This window comes from Sceloporus undulatus, chromosome 4 (assembly GCF_019175285.1).
Source record: "Sceloporus undulatus isolate JIND9_A2432 ecotype Alabama chromosome 4, SceUnd_v1.1, whole genome shotgun sequence".
Classification (NCBI taxonomy): domain Eukaryota; kingdom Metazoa; phylum Chordata; class Lepidosauria; order Squamata; family Phrynosomatidae; genus Sceloporus; species Sceloporus undulatus.
The window spans coordinates 128,820,270-128,845,109 of record NC_056525.1 but is presented as its reverse complement, the minus strand read 5'-3'; the positions used below and the strand labels follow the sequence as shown (position 1 = coordinate 128,845,109).

The following is a 24,840-nucleotide window of genomic DNA, read 5'->3' as shown; positions in this document are numbered from 1 at the left end:
CAATTACTACATATATTCCATCTATTAATGTGGGATATTAACAGCACAAAACAAGACGAATAAAATGTTAAGTACATCATTTTTTCCCTTCATCTATCTTTATATTGTATATTTTTATTTGTTTTCTTAAACCTACCCAACTGTCCTTTATATTTAACCATTTAATATCCTATTGTTACTCCAACATCGCTATATATCTAATTTCTTTTCCTTCCATTTGAATATACAACGTCCATGCTTCCCATTCCTTGCAAAACTTTACTAATATCTTATTTTTAAGAGAAAAGATAATTTGTCCATTGCGTACGTATCATAGAGTTTTAATTTCCATTCATCTAAGGACAGAGTTTCTTCTGACTTCCAATATCTTGAGTACAGAGTCCTGGCAGCTGTTATTGCCAAAAATATCAACTTCTCATTCTGTCTTTCCAGTTCCTGTCCTTCTACTATATTCAAAAGATACATCTTAGGGTCCATATGAATGTTAAATTTAAATATTTTTTTCATTTCCCCATGAATCATTTTCCAAAATTTCTTCGCCTTTTCACATGACCACCATATATGCATATACGTTCCTAATTCTATATTACATTTCCCGCAGAGTCCCTTAATACCTTTGTACATTTTGGATAGCTTATAGGGCATCAGATACCATCTATACATTGACTTATAGCAATTTTCCTTAATTTCTACATTGTTTGTGTATTTAATCCTCCTTCGCCATGTCTTTTCCCACTGTTCCAGCATAATATTTTGATTCAAATCCTTTGCCCAACTAATCATAAAACCTTTAACTACCTCCTCTTTCATTTCCCATTTTAAAATCAAACTATAAAATTTGAATATCCTTTTTGTTTTTGTTTCTTCCTTAACCATTTTCTCTAGTTCTGGGATGCTTGTTGCTATACTGATTAATCTTTGATTCATTTTAAATCTTTCAACCAATTGTCTATGTGCAAACCAATTACAAGAAACCCCCCCCCCCACAACTATTAACCTTGTTAATGTAAATGAATATAAGTCTCCAGGACCAGATGAACTACATCCAAGCGTATTAAAAGAATCGGCAAATGTAATATTGGAGCCATTGGCAATAATCTTTGAAAACTCCTGGAGAAGAGAAGATGTCCCAGCAGACTGGAGAGGGCAAATGTTGTCCCCATCTTCAAAAAGGAAAAAAGAGGACCCCCAAACTTATCACCCAGTTAGTCTGACATCAATACCAGAAAAGATTCTAGAGCCGATCATTAAACAGACAGTCCGTGAACATTTAGAAGGGAATGCCATAATAACAAAACGTCAAGATGAGTTTCTCATGAGTCATGCCAGACAGGTCCCGAATTATATTCTTGCAAATAAGATAGTAAAATGTGTGTCTGGGAAAGCAACCAAATAGCTGGTAAGACCAGCTCAGTTCCCAAACAGTACAAAGCAAGTCCAGAAGCACAAGAGGTATTACCAAGAAGTCCAGAAGTTCAAGGTTCAGGGTATCAGATAGGCAGGTCCATAAGGCAGTCCAGGGTCAAGAGTTCCAAAGAGTCAAGATGGGTCAGCAATCCAAGAAGGAAAGTTTCAATCCAAAGAGCAACGGGAGACAGAGTACTCTCCCCAAGAAAGTCAGATAATCACTGGCAACTAGACAAACATTCTGCAGCTGCTTATATGGGCAGGCTGCAGGCATTCAGGTGCGTCTGATTGCCAGCGCGTTTCTGATAAAGCCTCCATGATCTTCGAAGGCACTCCCTTTCGGCTCTATGCTGACTGAAGGTAGGCACACTTCCTTGATCCTCCTCCATGCCCAAAGACTCTGCTACAGGCAGACTTGGATGCTAAACCTCCTGAGAAGCCACAGACTCTGCTGGAGCAGTGCTAGGGCCAGACTCAAGCTCCACAGCTGCAGGATCAGGTCCCAGAGGCTCTGGCTCATCCTCTGATTCCTCCTCCAGGCTGGGCATGACAATGTGGGCAAGGCAATGCAACTGTTAGATAGATTAGTAATTGGTTGACCGGCTAAACTGAAAGGGTGCTCAGCAATGGCTCCTCTTCATCTTGGAGAAAAGTGATTAGTGGGGTGCCACAGGGTTCTGTTCTGGGCCCAGTGCTATTCAACATCTTTATCAATGACTTGAAATAGAGTGCACGCTTATCAAATTTGCAGATGACACCAAAGTAGGAGGAGTAGCTAATACCCCATAGGAGATTATCAAAATTCAAAATTACCTTAATAGATTAGAAAGCTGGGCCAAAACTAACAAAATTAATGTCAACAGGGGAAAACGTAAGGTACTGCACTTGGCTTAATGGGACTACATGTGAAAGGGATCTAGGAATCCTAGTAGACACGTTGAACATGAGTCAACAGTGCGATGCGGCAGCTAAAAAGGCCAATGCAATTCTAGGCTGCATCAATAGAAGCATAGTGTCTGGCTCAAGGGAAGTAATAGTGCCAGTTTATTTGGCTGATAGGGGAGGGTATATTTTAATATATTTTAATGTATTTAGTTAAGGTTAGGGGATGAATTTTTAATTGTATATGTGTTATATAATTGTTTATGCATTTTTGTAAACCACCTTGATCTGTTAGAAAGGCAGTATATAAATAATATTTATTATTATTATTCTGCTTTGGTCAGGCCTCAGCTGGAATACTATGTCTAGTTCTGGGCACCACAATTCAAAAAGGATGTTGACAAGCTGGAGTGTGTCTAGAGGAGGGTGACTAAAATAATGAAGGGTCTGGAAACCATGCCTTACGAGGAGAGACTTAGGGAGCTGGCTATGTTTAGCTTGGAGAAGAGATAGTTAAGAGGTGATATGATAACCCTGTTTAAGTATTTGGAGGGTTGTCATATTGAGGATGGAGCAAGCTTGTTTTCTGCTTCTCCAGAGAATAGGACCTGGAACAATGGATGTGAACTACAGGAAAAGAGATTCCACATCAACATTAGGAGGAACTTCCTGACAGTAAGTGCTGTTCGACAGTGGAACACACTCCCTTGGAAAGTGGTGGAGTCTCCTTTGAAGGTCTTTAAACAGAGGCTGGATAGCCACCTGTTGGAGATGCTTTGATTGTGAATTGCTATATGGCAATGGGTTGGACTGGATGGCCCTTGTGGTCTCTTCCAACTCTATGCTTCTATGAATTCTTCTTCAAAATGGATCACTCTGATAGAATGCAAAAACCACCTGGGTTTAGAAAAGCCCTCAGGCAGGATTGCTGTAAGCTCCTGCTTGCTGATATTTCTTTTGAGTTTCACACAGGTTCCAAATTACATCCACCCCTCATGCTCCTTCTTTATAGGCTCTGGAACGACCTGCCAGACGAGATCTGTCAATTAACATCTTTGGACAGTTTCAAAAAGGCTGTCAAGATAGATCTCTTCAGGCAGGCCTTCCCAGACTAAAATATCCCGGCCTCAGGATCTCCCCCCTCCTCAGTAATGTCTCCAAAGCCCCCTTTTCTTTTCTTTAATACTGAAGTTGCAGTGGTTTATCAGTTGGTATTATTTTGTTTAACTTATTGTTGTTGTAACTAGTTATTGTGGTTTTAATTTAGATATGCAGTTTAATAACTTTTTAAGGGGAGAGGGAATATATTGTTTTTATGCTGTATGTTATTTTAATGTTGTAAACCGCCCGGATTGGTTCGCCACAGGGCGGTGTATAAATAAAATTTATTATTATTATTATTATTATTATTATTATTATTATTATTATTATAGATTGCCACAGGTTGCTAAAACAATTGTTGTACAGAAGAGTAATTCCATTGTAACAGAAATTTCGGGAAACATAAAATTCTAGGCTTGGCAGAGCAAAGAATTAACAGAGGACCTAGTAATTTGAAAATCCATAAGTTTATTTCCAATTGTTGACAAAGGAAATATGAACTCAGTGGAATTCAAGTTCCAATAGCTGAGGCCCAGAACAAAACAAGATGGCCTAATTTTATAGTCAATTACACAAAGAAACTTCTCCATCACATCTCATTGGCTAATTACAATTTAAACATACAGAATTCTTACAATCAGGACAGAAATATGTGCATACATTAAAGACGTCATTTTTACTCTTTACCCCTCCTTCAGGAATTCAGTAGCTTTCAGTAACCTTCAACAGTTGTATTTTCTTATCTAAGTTGTATATGTTATGTCTGTTCTGCTGGTGCCAGGTCACGATGCACTCACCATGCCTTTTCTCTAATTTTCAAGCCTCATTTTAAATCTATTTCTCTGGCTAACAAAGGCGATTCCATCTTTCTATAGCTTTTTATTATAACAGGAAAATTGTCCCACTTCACCATGGATAATTTTTTTTAAAAAAATCAAGCTCATCCAAACAAGAAAAAAATTCTCTGCACATTAATTTCCCCCCTAAATTCTTCTTTTTCATCTTAAACAAAGCTCAAAATGTTTTCCAAACCAAATCTATGGAGTCAAATAGAACTCAATTATGTTTAGAGTTGAAGTACCTGTGCAGTTCTGTCTCTGTTAAATAAAGTTTATTTCTTCCTTTTGATGAGTTGCAGAGAAGTAGGCAAGGAGGCAAGTAAGCAAACCTATCTGAGTAGGTGTTTGCCTGTGTTCATGTTCATTTCTTTTCAGCTTTTGTTTCAGAAATCTAAAATGTAAAACAAATAATGATGCACCATAAATGCACTTTTCCCTTTCTGTGCCCACCCCCATATTTTTCTCTAGCTACCACTATCCACTTTTTTTCTCTTGTAGTAACTTTTAACAAAGTTGGCTGCAAGGCTAGATAATTTTGTTCTGTTTCAAGGATCACTTACTCCAAGTGATGATACCATCTTGATCTATTTTATGTCCTGCAGGAAACCTGACGGATAAAGACTTGCTAGGTTTTTTTAACCGCTGCCAGAATGGCTTGAAGGAAAATGGCATTATCATCCTGAAGGATAATGTGGCCCGGGAGGGCTGTGTCCTGGATCCATTGGATAGCAGTGTAATTCGAGATCTGAACATCCTCAGCAGCCTCATTGTAAAGAGTGGACTCACCATCCTGCGACAAGAAAAACAAGAGGGCTTCCCTGAGCAGTGTGTACCTATTTGGATGATAGCCATGCAGAAGAATCCTGGTCAAACCAGAAATGGGATGTTGTAGTAAGCCTTACTATGAAGAGTAAAGGGTGATGAAATGGGACTGGAACACAGCAAAGAGGAAATCAAAACGGCACACATTCTAACTTTGTATCTGGAGCCCTTTCACATCACACATTTAAAAACACTATGATTTCATATTAACTGTATGGCAGCATCCTGTGGAATCCTGGGATTTGTAGTTTGAGTAGATGCTAGAATTCTCTGCTGAGTAGTCTAAATACTTCTCCCAAATCTGCAAATTCCTGGATTCCATAGGATATTGTCTTGGTATTTAGAATGAAATCGCAGTTACTATACTTTTGTTGTGTGTAAGACCCCTACTCTACTTCCTAAGCTATGAGACTGAGAGCCCACTCAAAACGATTCCCAGCGGCAAATTCCTTTTTATTCTAAGCCAGCCGGCAGCCTTGTCATCACTTCTATATATTTCTGCAGAAATACATGCTATGAGAAATTAAGATGAAACTTGAATAAATTTGGAGAAGGAATGTTTCTCAACCTGCCTCCCATCAGTACCTCTCACATTTCTTTAAAATTCCTCTGTGAAAGACCAATTTTTTTCCTGTGAGGTGCACTAGTGAATGGGTCCTGCTTCTTTTGCAATATATTATCTTGCAAATAGTATGGCATCACCAGCACTGGAGTTTCATATTATCAGGTGGGCCGGTTCTGCAGGGAGGCTTCTTAGGGAATGGGGGGGAAGCATAATGGGGGGATGTAGATCGGAAGCCCTTTCTGTGAAAATTTAAAGGTGAAAGCCAAGTTCTAATACAATTGCTAGTTTCAACTAGAGTTGGATTTCACTGAATTAATGGGGACTTACAAAGGACTACCATGTAGCAATGATTAATGGCTCTACTCCGAAATGGATGATGAGTATTTGGACCATAATCTTTTTATTTCAGAGCAGGAATTCAGTAAATCACTGTCAACCTGAGCCTGAACCAGTTAATGCTAAAAGGTCACTTTTGGGGCACTGTTGTGAAGATGCAGCCATATAATAAGCACAAAATTACTGAAAGCCAACTGATCCTTGGCCCATTTGCATGCTTCTTGCTTCTTCCAAGTCTATCAAAAAGAGCATTGACTCTTCCACTTCATTTGATGGGACTCACACTTAAGGATCAGGCTGTCCTAAAATGACAGAAGCTATTTGGCATTGCCAGGCTTGGGATGCTGGACTGAAATCCAGGGAACTGTGTTTATTGTTCCCACAGAGACAATCAATTGTCAGGCTATTGGTACTAGTGGAAGGGGAAACGATTTTGAACTTTGTGGGTGGCTATGGACACACTGTTAACAGACCCAGGCAGAAAGGTGATAGAACCTGTGGAAAACATACATCATGCTGAACAAAATATAAGGGGATTTGACTACTGAGGATGGGATGGACATTAGTGCAGTGGTACACTTTTTAAGAAAAGAAGAAAAAAGGGGCTTGCCCCCCAAGTGGAAAGCCAATGGCCTTAGATCCCCCAGGCACAGTATAGTTGCCTCCATATCTAACAAAGTATTATGAAAATCCCGTAATGCCTTGGGGAGTTCCTGCAGCACAATCCATGAATAGGATTATTAAGTCTACTTATGCTCATTCTACAAAAGGGAGGAGAAACTCCTGTCTTTTCAGCTGCTGTCTGATACAAAGAACTCAAGATATCATGTGTTAGTCTGTAGAATTTGGTACATAGAGAGATCTTCTAGCATCTTTGAGACAAAATGAAAAGAAAGAAATTGGCAGGATGAGTTTTCATAGACTTCAAAGGTGGCGACAAGATATCCTAGGTATGAAAGACCGTCACTGATATTTATGGTTTGGAGACATGGCTTTTCCTGGCAAACAGGCTTGTGAGATACAGCAAAGAGTCTACAGCTTTATATGTTAGGGAAATCAGGAGGCTGGGTGTGCAGCCAAGGGAAAACTGCTTTGGTCCCAAAAATGCTTCACAGAAGCAGGAAAAGACATAATAGATTTGAAGGAAATGACGGAGCTGGTGCCTTTTTTTCTTCCTTCATAAATACCACCAAATAAATCTTTGGATCCCATGGCAATGGGTGTTGTGATAAGGTCTGAGTCCGAGATTCACCAAGTATATTAAGTGCTGTTGTACAACTTCCACCACTCTTGAAAAGCCCTTTCACCTACAAATAAGCTTGTGCCGGGATTCCTCCTGGACAGAAAGGTAAGCTGGAAAAATTCAGGTAAATGGAAATGCAGACCTGTTGGGATTCCTCCTGAGCAGACAAGAAAAGCTAGTCACTTATAAACAATGTAAACGGGGGGTTCTTAGTCATGCTCAAAATGGAGGGCCTTTTGGAGCCTGCTGGAAAGAAAGTAAAGTGTAGGACGTGCCCTGGAAAAGGAGGACCTGTGGTCAGCCTGACTCCTACCCATGTTGCAGTTCCCTGACCATTAACGCGGATCCTCCTCCCGCAGGAAAAAGCTGAGGAGCGGCCGTTGGGGAGGCGTCCTCCTCCTGCCCTCTCCTCCTCCTCCTGCCCTTCTCCGTGGTGGAAAAGCCCAGGAGGAGCGGGTGTCCCAGGCCCCCTGCCCACTTGCCTTCCGCAGTGCAAGGGCAGACTCTTCTCAGGGGAAGACGAAGGAGACAAACTCTTTCCTCCTTTTGGTGTTTTTGAGAGAGCATGCACTCCTTTCCTTCCAGAGTGTGGGGTTTCTTTACTAAGGAAGCCTTCCTACGGAGTTTGAGGACATTTCCCAAACTCCCCACCAACCCCGAAGCGCCTTGCTGAGAGGGAGGGAGGACGGGCCCTGTGACCGGAGGCCGCGCAGCAGAGCAGCAGGGAGGCCTGGCCGTTTGCCGCGGCTGCTACCCTTTGGCTGAGTGCAGAGGAGGAGGAGGGGAGGAACCGGCCCCTGAAGGCGGGAGCGAGCGAGAGCAGCCCCGGCAGCAGCAGCATTTCCTGAGCGGAGGGCGGGTTCTCCAGACGTGGCAGCGAAGAAGGAGCCACCCGGCAGGCAGGAGGCGCCATGGCCGAGCGGGGATGGGCTGGCTTCTCCGAGCGGGAGCTTCGCCGATTCCAGGGGCGACTCAAAGGAACCCCGGCCGTGGAAAGTGGCTGCCTGCGGGGGAGCCAAGGGCATTGTCTTGGCTGACTGAAGCTCTTTACGAGCTCCAGAAAGCTATGGACCATGCGAGGAATTGCCCACCCCCGCAGTTGCTTCTTATTTGACCGCCCCTTGAGGATTACCAAGGAACGCCTTACTATAGTTGTGTACGGTTGCTATTGTAGTAAACATGGTGCAGGTAGGAGTGTGGTGCAAGAAGTAATAACAAAGGGCTCCTGTCTAGACGCGCCTGAGGGAGGAGAAGTGGCTTTTGTTAACAGAATGAGTTCCCTTTCGTGTTGGTTTTTAAATCAAAATGCATATTAATCAAGCAAACTCAATAAGCAAAGCAAAGACAGAAAGAGTGAAGACTGCTGTCTGTTCCACTGAAATCTCCTCCAGCTTCACACTGAAGATACACTTTCAAAATATCAGAATCCTAGGCCAAAACTGCCAGATGGTTGCTTCCACACCTCCTTACTACAGACTTGGGATTTTTACACTTCGGAGCGTGTGATCAGCCGTAATCACTTACAGTGTTTCAAAAATGTAGGGCCAAGTTGACATCTTTCCATATCCCAGTGTACTGTATGCATCCAAGCACCACAATTATGTAATTGCTATTAAATGTGTGAATGCCTTCGAAGTCGCCTATTCACTTATGGCAGCAGCCCCTGGATTTCATAGGGATTTTTAGGCTAGATGACCCTCAGGGTGTGATTTTACTAGTTCTTCCTCCTCAGTATAGTCTAACCACCTGTTTTCACTGGTGCACTCCACCAACACTAACCAAGATTTATTTCTGCTTAAGCTTCTAATACTATGGGGCTGGTACCTTGTGCAGTAATTTAGTATCTATGACTTAATATGAGATTCCATCAGTGTTTCTGCAGATTGAAATCCACAAAAGCTCATCAAAATTAAAACGAGCCTCAATGATGAACTTCTACCTTTTTCCTGCTCCTACCTATTTGTTTTGTCAACACAATACTTTCTCTTGAGCTTCCATTAAATTGTCTTGGAAGATAGGTTGAGGTCCTCAGCATGATTTATATTGGGGCACTAGTGAACAACAAATTTTATCCTTTGAACCAACCAAACTGAAAGGATCCAAATCTGCATTTTCAATCCAGTGACACCAGAGAAGCAACCACACAGTTTTCTTATACCCAAATGTGGAGAATCATTGGCTTTTCAGAGGTTGTGGACTCTATCGTGTTATCACACAAAGATTTTTGCAGCTCAGTTCCGACGTGACAGCCGGTCCAACGATGCGAATTCATGCTAAAACAGTGATGTGTTACTCACATGATGTGCTTTCTATGGAGGGTTCTTACGAGGTGCTTGCCGGCATTCAATCTTACTGACTCCCATTTTGGGTGAATTCAGAAACAAGCAAATTCACCAAAATCTGCTTCTAAGCTCAACTTCGATTTCACTCTGAAATTGGTGTGGAAGATCATTCGATGTCGCCCCCCCCTTGGCCCCCTGCGGCCTGCTCCTTCAACCCTCCTCCGCCTTCAACCCCATCAATGTCCTTTCTGCCACCCTGCCACCCAATCAGTCCCTGCCTGCCTCTGCATCCAAAACTTCGTACTCTCTGACACCCTGCAACCCATCCCATAATTCCCTGCTTGCTCCTACATCCCCATCGTGTCCTCTCTGCCACCCATCCCATTAATCCCCTAGCCTGCGCCTGCATTTGTCTCATCTGCCACCTATCCCATCATCCCGGCCGCTCCTGCATCGCCCATTCATCCTATACTGCCACCTGCCAAAAGACAGCCAATCCCATCATCCCTGACGGCTTCTACACCCTGATCTGCCCGCTCCTTCACCTGCTGCCATCCCATCATCCCTGATGTTGCTTACACAATGATGAAGGTGACAGCTTGTAAGATCCAGCAACGTGAAGAAAACCACCAGACATCAACAACAGGCAACTTGCTTAAAAGCAGTGAAGTTTATTGAAGGATACAAGCAGAATGTGGACCAGACAAACTTTTTAGTGAAATCTAACAGGCCAGACCTCAAACCCTAAGGTTAAAAGCAACAAACCACCCTTTGTTCCTGTAGCCAGTCCCCCAATCCTCCCCTTGCTTCCCAGGCGAGCAGGTCTGAGAAGCCAACCTGACCTGGGACAGGCTTCAAGATGTCTCCAGTAAGAAACAGGACAATGCCATCTAGACGAAAATCATGTCCCAGAGCCAGCTAACTAGCACCCCCTCCCGCCCAAGTGAAGCAGTCAGAAGAAAGCTAAAGGCAATTACACAAAATATGAGCAAGTAACACAGTGAATGTGAGAATATTGAATAGATAATTGGGCTTTGGAGTTCTGAAAAGCTAAGGAGGGGGCAGGGAGGAGGACAGCGTCCAAGAGCCCCAGTGAGCATAAGCAAGGGTACTAATATTGGGAATGCGTTGAAAACCACAAAGTATGTTCTGGTGTGGAAAACAGTGTGCACGGCACACACTTTGTTGAAGTCCGCATCATGGGACTATGTCTGGAATCGAAACGTGACTCCACTCCCCCTCGATTGGAAGGGAACGGAAAGGCAAAAGCCAGGTGTGGTAAAAACATCACGTTTTAATGTGAATTCACATTGCTAGGACAGGAGTGACTCCAGATTCGGTGTGAAAAAAACATCACGTTCGTGTTGCTAGAACAGGAGTGACTGCGGATTTGAGCTGCAAACCCGCCCACAGTGATAAGGCGCGATCGCTTAGAAGCCTCATCTGCTATGGTCATTGTAAGGAGGACAGTGAAAGTTAGAATGAAGCAAAATGACCTACAGTGGCCCTTGGCCTAGACAAACGGAGAAGGAAGCAACATCCGATGGACGATATGTGAAAGAGGATATAAAGTACCTTACAAAAGAAAAAATCCATTTCCCAGCCAGTGTAGGCTACTGATTGGTGAACTTGAATTCCGCCCCAGACCACATCCAAAATTAGTGCTGTGTGAGATGCCTAAAAGGGAAATTAATGGCGTAGAGAGAATGTAAAAATGCCTCTCACTTGTACAGTTGGACCCCATACCCACAGATCTTGAGCTAGTAATTCAGTAGCTGTGGCTTGAAAATATTCAGTAAGTATATAAAAAAGCAAACTTGACAACCATTTTACAATGCCATTATATAAAGAGCACTTGAACATCCGCAATTTGGTATCTAATGCGGAGTCGGGCATATGGCTGTTGTAAAAGCTAAATCCAGCATAGCTATTGTGCTGTTCTTATTAATGCAGGCAAAATACAGTTCCGGAAATAATTTGCAATCCTTATTGTTTCCGCATCGACACGAAGTGTAATAGAACAGGAGAGGGGAAAATAATAATAATAATAATAATAAATAATAATAATAGGTTTATTTATAACGCCCAATCACTGGGAATCCAGAGGTTTACAATAGAGGGGAACAGACAGTTCCCGCCCAAGGGTAAAATCTAAAAGACCAGACACAAAAGGAGGAAGGAAGGGAGGGGGGAGTGAAAGGTGAAAGAGGGAAGAGAGAGGGAGGGAGGAGGTCGGGGAGGAATGGGCAGCATGGCGAAAGATGAAGAGGGGAGGGAGGAGCTCTCCAGCTAGCGAGGAAAGGGCCGAGAGGAGAAAGATGACAGTAGAGAGGAGAGGGAGAGCGTCTTTCTTCAGGCTGGCCTGAGGAAACTGGGCCAGCCTTCTTCTCCCTCAGAGGACCGAAAGATGACAGGTTAGGGAGGGAGGAGGAGCCCGTTTCTTCAGGATAGCCCCTGATGGAACTGGGCAGCCTTCGCTCTCCCTCAGAGGGCCGAAAGATGACAGGTTAGGAGAGGGAGGAGGCCTCTTTTCGTAGGCTAGACCCTGATGGAGAGGGCAGGCCTTGTCATCCCTCAGAGGGCCAAGAAAGATGACAGTTAGGGAGGGAGGAGCCTCATTCTATCAGAGTGACCCCTGATGGAATGGGGCCAGCCTTCTCTCTCCCTCAGAGGCCGGAAAGATGAAAGTTAGGGAGGGAGGAGCAGTCTTTCTCAGGCTAAGCGCCATGATGGAGATGGGCAAGCGCTTCTGTTCCATCAGGAGGCCGAAAGATGGACAGTTAGGGAGGGAGGAGCCTCTTCTTCAGGGCTAGCCCTGAATGGTATGGGCCAGGCTCTCGCCCCGCAGAGGCCGAAAGATGACAGTTAGGGAGAAGGAGGGAGCCTTTTCTTCAGGCTGCCCCTAGATGGTACGGGGACAAGCCTTTCTCTCTCCCGCAGAGGCCAAAAGATGACAGTTAGGGAGGGAGGAGCCTCTTTCTTCAGGCCAGCCCCTGATGGTACTGGGCCAGCCGTCTCTCTCCCTCAGAGGCTGAAAGATGACAGTTAGGGAGGGAGGAGCCTCTTTCTTCAGGCCAGCCCCTGATGGTACTGGGCCAGAATAGAATATTTGTCACTTTTATGCTATTCTAAAATTAGCAAAGGTTTGATTTTTGCACACGGTTAATTTTATTTTTTTGCACACTGTTAATTTTATGAAGACATATGCCACATGCAAGTTCCCCTACTCTTTTCTATTATTTGTGTGTAGTTTTTAGTCATCTGCCCTCTGCCAAGTATTTCAATCAAGTAGCTTCTACAGATATAAAAGCCTATTTTTTGCTTATTTGTGCTATTTAGATTCTTCTGAACTTCTTTCTGAGCAGCAACATCAATCTTTTGTAAGCCAAAAGCCCAAGCATTTGCAGTGCAAAAATCCTGTCCAGCAGATGTGTGAAAAAATGGAACTGCCAGATGAAGTACCCTTGTCACCTCTGAAGCAGAAGCTTTCTGGACCTAAAGTGAATTGCTCCTCTCCACATCCATCTCAGTCATCTTCCCAGTCTCTGACAATAAGAGAGTACCAGGATACCAGGAACCAAGAAATGAGACAATCTTCTAATGGTGATTTCCTTTCAGCACCAAGTCACAAACTGGGGGAAAAGAAATTGGAATTGTTAGTAAGTTTGTAATAGAGCTGTAAGACGTTTTATCATTTATAATAAATTAATTACCATTTTGTTTAGCAAAATCAACATGCCAAATTTGTAGTGGTCTTTAGAGTAGTGCTGAGAATTACTTCTACTGTGTTCACATTTTGCTGTGGCTAAATCTGATCATTTATTCAGTGGGAATATGCATTGACTTGGAGATCTTTACTTGAGTAGAGGCAAAATTCTGTATGCTTAATTGCAAGGGAATTTTCTGATTACTGTATATAGAAATCCCTGAAAGAGTATAGTACAAAAATAGTTGTCTAATTCCGCACCAATTTCTCTGCTGTGGATTACTGAATCCAGGGATGCTGGATGCATGTTCAAGTAATGTTAGATAAATGATTAGTTTTTTGATGCGTCATTTTGTCCCATGAAGTTGAATTTAAGGGCACACCACAAATAACCCAAATAGCTGCAAATTGCAAAGGACAGTTGGTAATGATTAGACAATTTTATCTTTTCATGAAAGAATTGTGATGTTTTTGAAGACCCCCATGGCTTCCTTGAACACAGTTTGAAAACCAGCAATAAAAAACGATCACACATAAGATATTAAAACAACACCGTGTATGAAAAGTCTTATATTGAATTCACCGATTTGTCCTTATATAGCCAAAGTAAAGAAGCCAAAGATGATCATAATTGAAATCAGTATCTAAAGCCATTCGTTCTAGGGAGATTGTGCTATAAAGAATGATGGATCTATTTCTGCAAACACTAGGAGAGCCTTCATGTATAGACAGGAACTTTCATGTCATCCGATACAGACAATTGTTTAGTAGGAGATTTATGTCTTAACATAGGACAGTGATGGCGAACCTTTTTAGGTCGCCGTGCCAAGGGTGGAGATTCTGCCCTCCATGGGCGGGGCTGTGCCAGAGGCGGGGCTTCCACCCTGTGAGGGTGGGGCTTCCGCTCTGCAGGGGCGGGGCTTTCCCTGCGCCCTTTCTCGGCCTCCAGCTGTCTCTGAGAGACAGCTGGAAGTCGGGGGAAATTGGGGGAGGAGTGACAGGCTCACACCTGCTCCTCCTGCCCTTCCCTTGGCCTCCAGCTATCTCTCAGAGACAAGGGCCCGTGGGGGGCAGGAGCAAAGGGTCCGTAGGCCCTGCTCCTGTCCCCGGGGCTGCCCCAGACTGGAGGTGTCTTCCGAAGGATGCCTCCGGCCTGGTGAAGCCCTGCGGGCAGTTGGAGGAGGAAGCCGGTGGCCCCTGCTCCTGTCCTTGGGGCTGCCCCAGGCCGGAGGTGTCCTCTGAAGGACACCTCCAGCCTGGTGAAGCCTCGCGGGCGGGAGGAGGAGTAAGCCAGCTTCTCCCCCCACCCTTTCTACGGGCCGTTTCTCTTTCCCTCCTCACCTTCCCAAACCAAAGGCAGCGCTGCCTTGGGCCTGGGAGGGCAAGGAGGGAAAGAGAAGCTGGCATGGGCCGTTTCTCTTTCCCTCCTCGCCTTCCCAAACCGAAGGCAGCGCTGCCTTGGGCCTGGGAGGGCGAGGAGGGAAAGAGAAGCTGGCACGGGCCGTTTCTCTTTCCCTCCTCGCCTTCCCAAACTGAAGGCAGTGCTACCTTGGGCCTGGGAGGGCGAACGGGGGAAGGAGAAGCCGAGGAGGAGGAGGCTGGGCATGCGTCCCAGCCTCCTCCTCCTCGGCTTCCCTTTCTTCCGCGCGAAAGGACTCCATGGAGCCCTTTCATGCAGAGGAATGAGAAGACAGCTGGGAGGAGGAGACAGACGTGCGCGTGCCTCTGTCTCCTCCTCCCAGGCGCCATTTTCTGGCTTCCTGCTCTCTCAGAGAGACAGCGGGAGGCCCGAAAATGGCAGGGAGGAGGCGGAACGGGCACACGTGTGTCCATTCCGCCTTCTCCGTCGCCCCGTGCCTGGTGAAATGGTGTCGCGTGCCACCCGTGGCACGCATGCCATAGGTTCACCATCAAGGACATAAGACATTCGTGTCTTAACACTGGGGTGGGGGGGAAGCAAGCACAGGAGCATAGCATGTCAGTGGGGTGAGGAGTACTCCTGTGGCTACGTGTGAATGCCCTACACAGAAGTAACATGAATACAGGATTTATCCTGATCACGTATTTTAACAACATCAGAAAAGTCCTTACTATGAATTACTCAGAGGTTACAATATCCATTATATACAGGAATATAATATTGTTTGCTGTAAAATACCATCCAATGTTTTTTTAAAAATTCACACAAGCATACATTAAAAAAATATATATGAGGGGTAACAATTGAATGGATTTCCAGAAATATATTGAGATATAATTTGAAAAGCCTATTATGTATATCCAGTCTTGAGATTCTACTTTGTATGTAGAATTTTAAGAGTTGGAAAGGACCACAAAGGCCACCTAATTCAACCCCCTTCTGTGCAGGAATATACAACTATAGCACTTCTGAAGGATACCTTAAAGCCACTATTTAAAGACCTCCAAAAATGGAGAGTTCAGAACCCTCTAATTTCTTATAGTAAAGAGGTTCTTCCTCATATTTAGATAGAATCTTTTTCCTGTAAAGTGAAACTATTGAACCATATTCTACTCTTTGAGAACAAGCTTACACCATCTTCTACATGACATTCCTTCAGATATTTAAAGGTAGCTGTCATGTCATAGAATCATAGAATCATAGAATCGTAGAGTTGGAAGAGACCACTAGGGCCATCCAGTCCAACCCCCTGCCATGCAGGAAATCCAAATCAAAGCATCCCTGACAGATGGCCATCCAGCCTCTGTTTAAAGACCTCCAAGGAAGGAGACTCTATCACCTTCCGAGGAAGTGCATTCCACTGTCGAACAGCCCTTACTGTCAGGAAGTTCCTCCTAATGTTCAGGTGGAATCTCTTTTCCTGTAGGTTGCATCCATTGTTCCGGGTCCTGTTCTCTGGAGCAGCAGAAAACAAGCTTGCTCCCTCCTCAATATGACATCCTTTCAAATATTTAAACAGGGCTATCATATCATCTCTTAACCTTTTTTTCTAGCATTGGCCTTTTTAGCTGCCGCATCACACTGTTCACTCATGTTCAACTTGTGGTCTACTTGGACTCCTAGATCCCTTTCACACGTAGTTTCATTCAGCTAGGTGTCCCCAATCCTATATCTGTGCATTTTATTTTTCCGCCCTAAGTGCAATACCTTACATTTCTCTGTGTTGAATTTCATTTTGTTAGCTTTGGCCCAGCTTTCTAGTCTATTCAGGTCATTTTGAATCTTGATCCTGTTCTCTGGGGTATTAGCTATTCCCCCTAATTTGGTATCATCTGCAAATTTGATAAGTATGCTCCCAATTCTGTCATCCAGGTCATTGATAAAGATGTTGAATAGCACTGGGCCCAGGACAGAGCCCTGTGAGACCCCACTGGTCACTTCTCTCCAGGATGAAAAGGAGCCATTGTTGAGCACCCTTTGGGTTCGGCCGGTCAACCAATTACAGATCCATTTAACAGTTCCTTTGTCTAGCCCACATTTTACCAGCTTGTTTGCAAGTATGTCATGGGAAACCTTGTCAAAGGCCTTACTGAAATCAAGATATACTATATCCACAGCATTCCCTTCATCTACCAAGCTGGTAATTTTATCAAAGAAAGAGATTAGGTTTGTCTGGCATGACTTGTTTCTCTGAAACCCATGTTGACTTTTTGTGATTATGGCATTGCCTTCTAGATGTTCACAGACTCTCTGTTTAATGATCTGCTCCAGAATCTTTCCTGGTATTGATGTCAGACTAACTGGACGATAATTGTTGGGATCCTCTTTTTTCCCCTTTTTGAAGATGGGGACAACGTTTGCCCTTCGCCAGTCTGCTGGGATCTCTCCTGTTTTCCAGGAGTTTTCAAAGATTATTGCCAATGGCTCCGATATTACATTTGCCAGTTCTTTTAATACCCTAGGATGGAGTTCATCTGGTCCCGGAGACTTAAATTCATTTAGATTAACAAGGTGTTCCTCTACTATCTCCTTACTTATTCTGTGCTGAAATTCCCGTATTCCAGGGGTAGGCAACCTGCGGCCCGCGGGCCGGATGTGGCCCGGTGAGGCCTTGGGACTGGCCCCAGCCTGGTCCTGCCGCTGATTGCCGCCGGGGCCTTTGGCGTCTCGCGTGAGGGGCATGGTGGGGCAATTGTCTATAGAAGCCTCAGAAACATGCATTTATCTTAACATTTTTTAAAAAATTAGCAAAATCCTCTATTTTTTATTTAAAAAGTGCCCTCCATTTGAAAATTTTGTCCTACATGTGTCCCTGTTTATTTATTTATTTATTTATTTAAAAAAATTTTTTATTTAATTATTTATTTTTTGGCTTCGGCCCCCCAGTTGTCTGAGGGACAGAAACCCGGCCCCCAGCTCAAAAGGGCTGCCTACCCCTGCCCTATTCTGTCCTCTGCTCCATTATCTTCAGGTTGAGCACCCTTTGCCTTTTCTGAGAAGACTGAGGCAAAGAAGGTGTTGAGTAATTCTGCCTTTTCTCTGTCTTCTGTTAACATTTTGCCATCTTCTCCACGCAGTGGCCCTACCGTTTCCTTCTTCTTCCTCTTGCTGCGGAATTTTCCAAAAAGCCCTTTTTATTGTTCTTAACCTCTCTAGCAAGCCTGAGTTCGTTCTGCGCTTTAGCTTTTCTGACTCTACCCCTACACATGCCTGCTATTTCTTTGAATTCTTTTTTCGTGATTTCCCCCTTTTTCCATTTCTTATACATGTTCCGTTTCAAACTTAGCTCGGTTGAAAGTTCCTTAGTCATCCATCCTGGTTTCTTGAGACACCTCCCGTTTTTCTTTCTCACTGGAACTATTTGAAATTGTGCCTTCAGTATCTCCCTTTTGAGAAAGTCCCATCCGTCCTGAACCCCTTTATCTTTTAGTATTTCTGACCATGGAATCGCCCTCAATACTTCTCTAAGTCTACTGAAATCCGCTCTCCTAAAGTCTAGGATGCGTGTTTGACTAGGCCTGGCTTCTCCTTTCCACTGTATTACAAACTCCAGGAGAACATGGTCACTTCCACCTAATGATCCCACCACTTGCACCCCATTAACCAAGTCATCCTTGTTGGTTAGGATCAGATCTAAAATAGCTGACCCCCTTGTTGCTTCTTCCACCTTTTGGACCATGAAATTGTCTTCCAGGCAAGTGAGGAATTTGCTAGGCCTTGAGGATTTTGCTGAGTTTGACTTCCAACAAATATCAGGATAGTTGAAGTCGCCCATCACTACTACATCTCTCTTTTCTGACTGTGTGGTCATCTGTTCTAGAAAGATATCATCCAATTCCTCAGTCTGACTAGGGGGTCTGTAGTAGACTCCCACCGTAACATCCTTGTTGTTTCCCTCCCCTTTGATTCTTATCCAGATGCTCTCCCCCTGGCTTCCATGACTGATGTCCAGGATCTCTTCACTGGTGTAAATATCTCTGACATATAGTGCTATTCCTCTTCCTTTCCTGTTTGGCCTATTTCTCTTAAAGAGGTTATATCCCTCTATTTCCACATTCCAATCATGAGACTCATCCCACCACGTTTCAGTGATGCCTATTATATCATATTTGCTTTGTTGTACTAGGAGTTCGAGTTCATCTTGCTTATTTCCCATGCTCTGTGCATTAGTGTAGAGACATCGCAGACCATGGTTCCCTTTTACTTGCTGCCTGTGCAAGTTTTTTTGCCTCCCAGTGTCACCTCAGTGTTCTCTTTTACAAGTTAAATATGTCCAGAAGGCATATTCCTCATAAGCATTCCTCATATGCATTCATTTCCAGAGCTTTGATCATCTTACTCCTCCTTCTCTGTACACATTCCAGCTTGTCAATATTCTTCTTGAACTATGATGCCCCAAACTGTATACTGTACAATGTTTCAGGTGAAGTCTGGCCAAAGTAGAATAAATTGCTTTGGGTTTTTTTGGCTGCTGCAGCTTTTTCACATGTATTTGTGCCACCCATCCTATATTTTTGCATTTCATTTTTCTTGCCTAGAAAATTCCTTCCTAAAATTCATTTTGTTAGTTTGGCTCTGCTCTCCAGTCTGTCAAAGTTACATTGAGATCCTGTTGTCTTAGCTATTTCCTACTTCAAAATTTGGTGTCATTCCATCATCTAAGTTATTTATAAAGATGTTAAACTACCCTGCGCCCAGGACAGAAACTTAAGGCACCCCAGAGCCATTTATTTCCAGTTTGCTCTGTCAACCAATTACAGATTGGTGATTACTATCTAGTCCACAGTTCACCAGTTTGCCTGCAGGAATATCATGGGGGACCTTATCTAAAGTCTTACTGAAATCAAGATATAATACATCCACAGCATTCTCCTGATCTATCAAGCGTGTAAATCTATTAAAGAAAGAAATAAGATTAGGCCAAAGCTGTCTGATGTGAGCCTTCTCGGACCCTGAGATCCCCAAGAGAGACCTTTCTCTCCATATCACCACCTTTCCAGGTATGACTGGTGGGAACATGAGAATGGACTTTCTAAGTGGCAGCCACTACATTTTGGAACTACATTTTTGAGACTAAAATGGCCTCTTCCTTGATGCCCTTGCTAGCAATTTTTTCTATTGATAATCAAAGGCTTTTAACAAAAGTGCTGTAAGTGCTGTATTGTTTTACTGTATTGTTTAACTTTTAAAACTTTTAAGAATACACTTGTCCCTCCATATTCTCAAAGGTTAGGGGCACAAGACTCCTGTGAATATGGAAGAACTGCAAATAACAAAAACACCATGTTCTTATCTGAGAGGACACCTCTCTAGGAATCTCTAGGTCCTCCAGTGCAACTCTGTGGTCAACGTCCGACAGACACTAACCATAGAACTGCAATGGAGTTGATACAAATGCCTAGTGGAGTGTTCTCTCTAGGAATCTCTAGGTCTTCCAATGCAACTTTTAGTTAAAGTTGACCATAGAGTTGCACTGGAGGACCTAGATATTTCTAGAGAGATCATATTAATCAAAGTCGCAAATATCAAAGCTGCAAATGTGGAGGGATGAGTGTATATGTTTTTAATTGGTTTATAGTTCAATTTGGTTTTAATGCTGAATTTTTGTAAGTTTTTAATGTAATAATGTAATAATTTTAACTGTTATTCTTTTAATGTATTTGCTACCTTGAGTCCTGGGAGATTATCAGATGGGGGGAAAAGCAGAAGTAAAAGGCATACTCCCAGCAAAGTCACAAAATCACACTGAATAATTTCATACACATTGTGCTTATCCAGGACTTAACTCATGAAGATTCTAGGAATGCTCCAGCAACAAACCATTCATGGGGAAGTCCCAGGAATGGTTTGTTCTTACAGCATGCTTGGATCATCATGGGTTAAGTCCTGGATAACCACAGTGTGATTGAAAATCTTCAGTGCAACTTTGCTGAGAGTATGCCTTTTTCTTCCCCGATTTCCTCCCATCTGATAATCTCCCAAGTCTTGGGAAAAACATGGGGTATGGGCGGCATTGTTGATGATGATGATGATGATAGTGAACTTTCTTCTATTTGAGCATTTCTGACCATGGGTTCTCATCCAATATTTCTCTAAGCTTTTTGAATTCAGCTTTTTTGAAGTCCAGGTTGTATGTGATTGTGTACTCCTGTATGGCAGGGGATTGGAATTGATGACCCTTGGGGTCTGCTCCAACTCTATGATTCTGTGATTCTCTAGGTGAAAAATACCTGGCTCCATAAGTAGCTACTCACAGGCATGGTTTCCAGATGTTTTGCCATTTTGGTAGCCTTTCTCTCAACATGCTCCACATGCTGGCACTATCAGTTCTCTTGATCTAGACACTATAGGTCAATTAATGCAGCCTAGGATCGCATTGGTTTTTTTCACTGCTGCATTACACTGTTGACTCATGTTCAACTTGTGATATAATAATATTTATTTATCTACTAGGACTCCTAGATCACTTTCACGTGTACTATTGTCATGCCAGGTGTCACTCATCATATATCTGTACATTACATTTTTACTGCCTTAGTGTAGCACTTTACGTTTCTCCCTGTTGAAATTCATTCTTTTAAAGTTTTGGCCCAGCTTTCTAATCTATTATAAGACCATTTTGAATGTTAATCCTGTCCTCTGGGGAATTAGCTACCTATCCTAATTTAGTGTCATATGAAAATTTAATAAGCATGCCCCCAATTCTGTCATCCAAGTCATTGATAAAGATGTTGAATATCATTGGTCCCAGGACAGAACCCTGTGGCACCCCACCAGTCATATCTCTGCAGGATGAAGTGGAGCTTTTGCTGAGTACTGTTTAGGCTTGACCAGTCAATCAATTTCAAATCCACCGAACAGTGGAGAACAGGAGAAGTCCCAGCAGACTGGAGAGGGCAAATGTTGTCCCCATCTTCAGAAAGGGAAAAAAAGAGGATCCCAACGATTATCATCTAGTTAGTCTGACATCTATACCAGGAAAGATTCTAGAGCAGATCATTAAACAGAGAGTCTGTGAGCATCTAGAAGGCAATTCCATAATCACAAAAAATCAACATGGGTTTCAGAGAAACAAGTCATGCCAGACAAACCTGATCTCTTTTTTTGATAAAATTACCAGCTTGTTAGATGAAGGGAATGCTGTGGATATAGTATATCTTGATTTTAGTAAGGCCTTTGACAAAATTCCCCATGACATTCTTGCAAACAAGATTGTAAAATGTGGGCTAGACAAGGCAACTGTTACATGGATTTGTAATTGGTTGACTGGCCGAAGCTCAACAATGGCTCCTTTTCATCCTGGAGAGAAGTGACCAGTGGGGTCCCACAGGGCTCTGTCCTGGGCCCAGTGCTATTCAACATCTTTATCAATGACTTGGATGACAGAATTGGGGGGTATACTTATCAAATTTGCAGATGACACCAAATTAGGAGGAGTAGCTAATACCCCAGAGGACAGGATCAAAATTCAAAATGACCTGAACAGACTAGAAAGCTGGGCCAAAGCTAACAAAATGAATTTCAACACAGAAATTCCTGAGCTGCCTCTTGTTGCTGCATAGCGGCGCAGCAACAACCAAATTGCGTGGCACTGCTATGCAAAAAAAAAAGGACCGCTAAAAAGCGGCTCCTTTTTGTGCTGCCGCAAATAGCTTGCAGCGTTGTGAGCACGTCACTGCTGCACGGCTCCATTTGGATGCCGCACAGCAGTGATGTCAACGCTGCACGCGCTGTCTATTCTACACCACACAGTGAGGACGCTCTCGGCACGTGCGAGGGGCAAGGGACATGTTGGCGGGGCACCCCTTGCACATGACGAGGGTGTCCTTCGGGGCCAGTATGTACTGGGCCATTGTCTCCCTCCCCCACATAACTCGGTTTAAAGCCCTCCTGATCAAATTTTTGAGACTTGGCAAAAATGTTTCTTCCAACTGGTATGAGATGCAACTCATCCCTTGCCAGAAGTCCCTCCTCATGGAACCTCAGGCCATGATACAAAAGTCCAAATTGTTCTTGGCAGCACCATCTGCGCAGCCAGTTATTCACCTCTGCTATTTTCCCCTCCCTTCCTGGACCATGCCCTTCGTCTGGGACCTGTGCATTCATCTCTTTCAACGTCCTACCCAAAGTCTCTTAATCCCTTATGATATTCTAAAGGCTGTGCCTTGCAGTGTCATTGGTTCCCACATGAACCAAAAGACAGGAGTGACAGTCAGTAGACTTGACAAGTCTTGTCAACCTCTCTGTCACATCACAGATCTTTGCCCCAGCGAGACAACACACCTCCTGAGACATCTTGTCAGGCCCACAAACCGCTGGTTCAGTGCCTCTCAGCAAGGAGTCCCCACCACCACCACCACACGCCTCCTCTGAGGCTTAGTAGCAGCTGTTCCCTTTGGTGGTACTCCCAGGGTCCCCTGCTCTGTCCCTGAAGTCTGTCCCTGCTGCTGTTCCTCATCCCTTGATAATAGAGAGAAGTTCAAATCGATTCTGTACCTGCAAGCTCACAGAACGTTCCTTGGTTTCCCTATTTCTGTGTTTGACATTCTTCCAATTATCTACTTCTGTTGTATGTGAAGTGACCTCCTCCTTCCTAGCAACTTCCTCTGTGTGTTTCCCATCCATGACCGCCTGGTCCGTTCTGGTCAGGAAAACCTCTTGCTTCCTAAGATGCTGAAGTGTAGCTACCTGGGCCTCCAGCTGCTGCACTTTCTCTTCTAAGAGGGCTACCAACTTGCACTTGGTGCAGGTGAGGTTTCCCAAATCTGTGGGCAAGAAGACAAAAATCCCACAAGTGTTGCTGGTGACTGCAGCAGTTCCCTCAGTGGCAATACTGAAAAGCCTTAAGGAAGCACTGAACAAGACTGTGGGCTTCCCCTATTAAACACCAGTGTAAAGAACCCCTGTGGGCCTGGCCTTTGTCCCAAACTCTGTTAACTGAGCTCAATCAACTGGCACTCTAGTTATGTACAGAGCTCCTGGCTATTAGCTAGTTCCAGAGGCAGGTCTCTGACTCACTTCCTCTGAGCAAATTCCCACAAGCCCCTTAAGGGAGTGGTGAACAGAAAGTGTAAAATTGAAGGAGATGCCCTCCAACACTGTGCCCAGGTGACCTTCTCCTCTGTACTCCAAACCCTCCTTGACTATAAAAATAAATGTGAAAAGAAAAATTTGCGCACCATTAGCCACGCCGCCTCTAGCAGCAGTTATATGGAATGAGACTTCTAGCTCTTCCTCCTCCCAGTGACCAAAAGAAATGGTTCCCACCTTAAAATTTTAAGCTCTTACCCAAGCAAAGTGGACACAGAAAACTAGGCTTCCTTTTTGCAAGGAATGTCCCAGAATTCCTCTACCAGCAGTTCTGTAGAATGAGGCCTCTAGTTCCTCTTCCCCCCAGTAACCAAAAGAAATGGCTCCCACTTTAAATTTTTAAGCTCAAAAAAGAGATCAGATTAGTCTGGTATAACTTTTTTTGAGAAACTCTTGTTGACTTTTTGTGATTATGGAATTCCATTCTAAATGTTCGCAGACTCTGTTTAATAATCTGCTCTAGAATCTTTACTGGTATTGATGTCAGACTAAATTGGGCGATAATTGTTGGGGTCCTCTTTTATCTCTTTTTGAAGGTAGAGACAACATTTGCCATCCTCCAGTCTGCTGGGACTTCTGTTATCCAAGGATTTGCAAAGATTATTGCCAGTGGTTTTGAAATGACCTCTGCCAGTTTTGTAAAATATCTGATTAAGTTCTTCTTTCAACTTCTGTGATCTGGTTAAGTGGCTTCTTAGAATTAAATTACAATCATGGCCATGACATTTCAAGTCCTAAGTAAATGCCATTGAATTTAAGGCTTACAATGTAATCTGCCCCCCCCCGAAATTAATGAAAATACCGTATATACTCATGTATAAGTCGACCTCATGTATAAGTCGAGGGCAGTTTTTGGATCCAAAATCATGGATTTTTATATGACCCGTGGATAAGTCGAGGGGCAAACACTGGAGGATGTTACAAAAGATCTAAAGGGGGGGGGGGAACAAAGCACCACTCCCTATATTGCACACTCTGGACCTCTCCCAAGCAGGGAGAGAAAAGGGGAAACAAACCTCAGTGTGCGCGTGCACACACACACACACTCTTCCCCTTACCAAAAGCATCTCCAAGGCACATGGCTTGCGAAAAGGAGGACAGACCCCACTGTCTCTCTGCTTGTCACCACCAGGACTACAAGGTTCAG

The 24,840-nt window shown here is 43.7% G+C and overlaps 2 protein-coding genes across 2 annotated transcripts in view; both read left to right on the top strand.

Annotated features, from left to right (window-relative positions):
• The window catches only part of NTMT2 (N-terminal Xaa-Pro-Lys N-methyltransferase 2), a 44,679-nt gene extending 39,051 nt beyond the window's left edge, over positions 1-5,628 (top strand). The window contains 1 exon segment of the mRNA XM_042464366.1: positions 4,829-5,628. Within this exon segment, the coding sequence (XP_042320300.1) occupies positions 4,829-5,121 (293 nt within the window). The 3' untranslated portion in view covers positions 5,122-5,628.
• A 2,419-nt stretch (positions 5,629-8,047) lies between these two features.
• GORAB (golgin, RAB6 interacting) overlaps positions 8,048-24,840 on the top strand; it is a 45,598-nt gene continuing 28,805 nt past the window's right edge. Inside the window, exons 1-2 of the mRNA XM_042461224.1 lie at positions 8,048-8,173; positions 12,817-13,132. Coding sequence (XP_042317158.1) covers positions 8,107-8,173; positions 12,817-13,132 — 383 coding nt within the window. The 5' untranslated portion in view covers positions 8,048-8,106. The remainder of the gene's footprint in view (positions 8,174-12,816; positions 13,133-24,840) is intronic.